The sequence below is a fragment of the Otolemur garnettii genome, unplaced genomic scaffold (assembly GCF_000181295.1).
Source record: "Otolemur garnettii isolate 467f Iridium unplaced genomic scaffold, OtoGar3 scaffold00181, whole genome shotgun sequence".
In the NCBI taxonomy this organism is placed as follows: Eukaryota; Metazoa; Chordata; class Mammalia; order Primates; family Galagidae; genus Otolemur; species Otolemur garnettii.
Genome location: NW_003852576.1, coordinates 2,017,687 through 2,023,561, shown reverse-complemented (window position 1 = coordinate 2,023,561; position 5,875 = coordinate 2,017,687). Strand labels below are relative to the sequence as shown.

The window sequence follows — 5,875 nt, the reverse complement described above, 5'->3', positions numbered from 1 at the left end:
AGGAGCCCTGTGCTCTGTCACTTGTGTGCAGAGTGGACCGATCTGAGGCCCTCGGAAGGAGCCCTGTGCTCCGTCACTTGTGTGCAGAGTGGACCAATCTGAGGCCCTCGGCAGGAGCCCTGTGCTCCGTCACTTGTGTGCAGAGTGGACCGGAGCCCTGTGCTCCGTCACTTGTGTGCAGAGTGGACCGGAGCCCTGTGCTCCGTCACTTATGTGCAGAGTGGACCGGGAACTCACATTTGTTGTTCTATACCATGCTCAACCCTGCAGGCATTTCTCCTTTGATTCTTCACGTCAACCAGGTGCTGCTATTGTTCCCATTTTTCAGCCAACAAAACTGAAGGTGATGTACCCGCACTACGCTTGTAAGTCTCTCAGGCAGGCCTTGAGCCTTTGACTCTCTGATGTGAGGTCTGTGCCCATAACCCTTATGACATTGCCCATCACATTCAGGGCTGCTTTTCTGTGGCCTTGATCTTTCTAGGATTTTGCTAACCTCTAGCTGCTTCATGGCCCTTTTGAGCTCAAGGACTTTCTAGCTGCCTTGGTTCTGGGACTGAACCTTTTCTTCTGCCTCCACATAGCACCATCATTTAAGATACGGGGCGTTACTCAGACTGTGTTCAGGCTTTGATATATTAAAGCAGCATGTGCAGAACTGTATTCATACGTCCCATTTGTATTTTGCATGGTCCTGTTCTGATTCATTCTCTTTTCCTTGCCTGCCCTCCGTGATTTCCAGCAAAAAGAAGAGACACAAGGCCCTTGAGAGGGTGATGAGATCCAGACGTCTAAGACTGTGGCTAAGAGGTTTTGTCTGTCACATTTAGGATATAAAAGCTATTGAAATATTCAGATTACCCAGAAATCTTGGTAGTATTCTTTCTGAAAATGTTTATGGACATAAAGTAATAAAAGTTCCTCCCTAATAACATTGCTAGAATACGGTCAGTAGAATATGGTCATAAAACGGACTCATAGAAATTTTTGGCCATGACTTTCAGGAAGCCAGCAGATTTGCACTTTCTCATAATGCCACCCAAAATACCCAAGAGTCTAAAAATAACTTTCTTCTTTGTGTCTCTGCTGTGGATGTGTGCATCAGAAAAACTTCACGTGGGTTCAAGGTATGGGCTTCTCATAGTAACTGCTGCTCTTGGGTGAGGTTGGATTATAAATTGAAACATGTTGTTTTCCATAAAATGGTAGCCTAACAGTAATACAGAAATTTTTAGATTCAATTGTGAGAGTATTGTTTAAAAGAAAGAAACACCCTGGATTCTCTGTTCCTATAAAAAGAGGCCCAAGAGTTGAGGTGCGGTGCTGTGTAAACACAGAAAAAAACAGGGCTCAAGGTCTAACCAGTTAGGTTACAGCCCTTAACTACTTTATGGACCACGAGGTCATTCCTTTACGAATGCGGATATTGCCTGGGGCAGATGGATGTCCCCTGGCGTCCTGGGAGCACAAGGCCTCTAGAATGAACTGAACGAGTGGCTCTTCTCTAACATTGCCCCTACTATTTGGTGATGGAGAGATACCGCTAAGCTTCTAAACTGGGAAATTCTTGTCCTCTTCTGCCTTAAAGATCTCTGTTTTGCCTGAAGGAGGAAGAAGGAGTTGTCAGAATACAATTTCAGGAATGTTGGGAACTGTGCTTGGGTTCACCTACTGCTGATGGAGAGATCGCTGAAGTCTGTGGAGGATAAAGGATCAGATAAGAAAGAAGTCATTCCTCATAGACCAAGACATCTGAAACCTTAGGAATTCTTGCTGATGAATTTTATAACCTTCTAGGCTGAGGAACCTTTCTTTTCTTCCTAAAAGAGACATATGGAATAAATCACAAACGGTGCGAACAGTATCTGACATGAATGGAACTGTCACTTTCCTAGGAGTTCTGCAAGGACACAGTGACTGTACGCAGCTGAGTCAGTATTTTAATTCAGCGGAATATATTCTGACTTCTCGAGGAGTTCCAACACACTGTCTGGAGCCAAGGGCTGCATGATTAGTAATAGTCTCATGTGTATATGTGTGTTTGTATTCTGGAGACATTAAGCCATTTCTTCCTTGTTTCTGTTAGTGCAAATGCTAAACCCAGGTCAAAAATGTTCACAAAGCCATCAGCAACCTATAAAGGAGATTTGGTTTTCTAGGCACTCAGAACACAGTTTCTAAACACCTTGAGGAAAATTCCCTTGGGGGTAGGGTGCATCATGGAGCAGCGACCTTTCAGAATAATTAAGAAAACTGAAACCCTGGAGCAATTTTGAGCTGTTTTTTTTTTTGTGTGTGTGTGTGTGCGTTGCCTGAAGGAACTACAGAATAAAAACATGGTAGAATAATGTGGAAAGGGGATGATTTTTCAAGGTTGTGAAAAATGAAGACCAGCCACGAGAAGAAAATGCTTTTATATGAATTCAAAAGAGAGATGCGTTTTTATTCTGTGTAATATTCAGGCCCTCAGAATTCTTAGCTTTTCTATGAATTGGCTTCTAGGTTAATCTGCATTAAGCCCTTCATTGTCTCCTATTTGATATATAAACAGATATTTGAAATAAAGAACAAAATGGGTCAGTCCTACAAGAATATATCATTCAATGGAAGCATTTATTCTTTTAGTTTTCTGTATCAGAATGTTTACTGGTTCTGGTGCTGAACAGTTTAATCATGGCATCTAATGATGAGTTTTCTTTTTTTCCAGCTGATTCGGGTGCTGACACCTTGGCAGTGTTTATGGCCAGCAGCGGAACCACAGACGTTGCAAATCGGAACAGCCCAGCCACCCCACCGAACACCCTTAATCTCCGTTCCTCACACAATGAACTGTTGAATGCTGAAATAAAACACACAGAAAGCAAGAACAGCACACCTCCCAAATGCAGGAAAAAATATGCACTAACTAACATCCAGGCGGCAATGGGCCTCTCGGATCCAGCTGCACAGCCCCTGCTGGGAAATGGCTCTGCCAACATCAAGCTGGTGAAAAATGGGGAGAACCAGCTCCGGAAGGCTGCGGAACAAGGGCAGCAGGACCCCAACAAAAACGTGAGCCCCACCGCAGTCATCAACATAACTTCTGAGAAGTTAGAGGGTAAAGAGCCCCATCCGCAGGATTCCTCGGGCTGTGAGATTTTACCCTCCCAGCCCCGGAGAACTAAGAGCTTCCTAAATTACTATGCAGACCTGGAGACTTCAGCCAGAGAACTGGAGCAGAGCGTAGGTGGCTGCCATGGAGTTGCAGAGGAGAAGTCACAGCCAGGCCATAGCCAGGCCCCCACCATTATGGGCAATGGCGATTTGCTGCTGCAGAAATCAAACAAACCCCAGTCCAGCCCCGAGGACGGTCAGGTAGCCACTGTGTCTTCCAGCCCAGAGACCAAGAAGGATCATCCTAAAACAGGGGCCAAAACCGACTGTGCACTACATCGGATCCAGAACTTGGCGCCCAGCGATGAGGAGTCCAGCTGGACGACGCTGTCCCAAGACAGTGCCTCCCCCAGCTCCCCGGACGAAACAGGTACCCGGGAAGGGTGGCTCCGCGGGCACTTTCTTTTGGTGTTTTCAACTACCAATGGAGTGAATGTCTAGTCTAGACTGTCCAGATATGTCTGTTTACATGCATAAAGGAGTACATGCTCCTTGGGGTAAAATTAGGCCATTCGTCTGGAAAATATTGTTACATTCTTCAGTCACATTTTAAGTTAATTTCATTTTGGATTATTCACAAGTTGTTCTGATAAGCATTTTTGAAAATAAATGGGTCCTTGGTGCTATGTACGGTAAAACATTATCTATGTAGAAATTATATTTCCAGTACTTGGGCAAACTATTCCTATATGCAGTCTAGGAAGATTGAGTTTTGTTAAGCAAAATAATAAAAGAAATAGTTTCTTGGGGCAGGATATATTAATAATCCAATTAGGAGAACCAACTATTTTAAAGTCCTCAGAAGAATTTATTTATGCTCAAGCTCATGTATAATTAAAAGTTTAAAATATTAGTTGTCTGTTCACAAAAGGCATTTTTCTTTTGACCTTTACTGGGGAATATTTTATTAGCTTTGTTCAAGTAATATTCGAAAGTGAAAAAATGGTATTTCTTGTGAAATATATTTAGAAGTTTAGGATTTTTTTTTTTTTTTTTTTTTGAGACAGAGCCTCAAGCTATGGCCCTGGGTAGAGTGCTATGGCGTCACAGCTCACAGCAACTTCCAACTCCTGGGCCTAAGCAATTCTCTTGCCTCAGTCTCCTGAGTAGCTGGGACTACAGGCACCTGCCACGATGCCCGGCCATTTTTTGGTTGTAGTTATCATTGTTTGGCAGGCCCAGGTTGGATTCGAAGCTACCAGCTCTGGTGTATGTGGCTGGCACCTTAGCCACTTGAGCTACAGCTGCCACCAGAAGTTTAGGATTTTTAACTAGTATAATTGACATCAGTCTTTCTGTACTTTTGTTTATATTTATAACCTCTTTGGATTTGTCAGAGGTTTTAAAAATGTGACAAGTGAACAGGGTCCTAAAAGTCACTTGTTTTTAATCTTAATTTTTTTTTTTTTTTTTTTTTGTACTCATAAGATGGAAAGATGTGGCGAGCTCTGTCCTATCTGAATTCATTGTAAACAAACCCTCACAAAGGCTTGTCTCTACAAAGGAGGCCAGCAACTACCCAGTGGGTCCCAGGGCTATGTTAATATGATAGCGACTCAGCAAATAGAATAGATAGAGCCACCAGGGAAGGAAATAACATTTTTCCAACGTATAGGGCAGATAAATTACACGGAGGAAAGATAAGGCAAAAAGGAGGAGTTACAACATTAACTTGTTTGAAAGGAAAAAAAAAACAGAAGTGTTTTTGAAGTGCCCTTTAAAATCCCAGTGCTTTAAGTGATAGATGTCATCGCACGGTGCCGCTGGATGTGGCAGTAGGGAGGTTGAAATGAGTCCATTTCATCTCAGAAATGTCTGGCCCTGCACAACATTGGAACCATAATTATGTTTAGTGATGTCACTGAGTTCACAGCTCTCTATTACTTTTTGCCCATTAGAGAATTCATGTCCCATAGCTGATGGACATTGTCACCTGCTAGTGTTCCAGTCTACATAAGCGATTCCTGGAGTGTCTTCCAGCCCGGCTACACCAGTGCCGTCCACCGAGGCTCCCTCCTCCCTTGGGTCATCGCAGCCTTTCTGCTGCTCTTCCTGGCACAAGGGGTTCATTGAAGTCCAATTTTAACTGAGCTAAGAGATAGGAAAACAATTAAGCCATCCTTGCCCCTTATTCTAGCTCCTTTGCTCAACAATGGCTACTTATTGTTTTTGTTTTAATATTTCCTTCCAGAAAACATTTTAACCATATTAATCAGATTTATAATAAATTTAAAAATTTACCCAAATTTTGCGATAATGGTATTAGAGTTTTTATCTTTTAGAGATGTATACTTTTATAAAATATTAATATACGTAATACTAATATATATTATATGCTTATATAATATGTATTGGGTATGGGATTTTCTTCAAAATAATTGGGTGGAGAGGATTTACAAAAAGAAAATTGCCCATAAGCTACTAATTGTTAAATCTGGGTCTGGGTACATGAGGGTTCATTATTTTCTCTCTCTAATTTTATATATTTAGAATTAAAATAAGAAAAATTTCTTCCATTGCTTCATGAATGCTTGGCTTTTTCCAATTAGGACTCTATGTTGGAGATGAGTGTGTCTGTTTTAATCTTTTTAGTATTACGTGTGCTCCTCCACTACACATCAGCTCCATGATGTGTTCAGCAGGTCCCCTGGATGAGCGTTTAGTATTACGTGTGCTCCTCCACCTCACACCAGCTCTGTGATGTGTTCAGCAGGTCCCCTGG

The 5,875-nt window shown here is 42.3% G+C and overlaps 1 protein-coding gene across 14 annotated transcripts in view; it reads left to right on the top strand.

The window, feature by feature from the left end:
- APBB2 (amyloid beta precursor protein binding family B member 2) overlaps positions 1-5,875 on the top strand; it is a 377,881-nt gene that overhangs the window by 186,256 nt on the left and 185,750 nt on the right. For all 14 annotated transcript variants that reach the window (XM_023519597.1, XM_023519608.1, XM_012811964.2 and 11 more), the window contains one exon: positions 2,708-3,523. In XM_023519597.1, the coding sequence (XP_023375365.1) occupies positions 2,708-3,523 (816 nt within the window). The remainder of the gene's footprint in view (positions 1-2,707; positions 3,524-5,875) is intronic.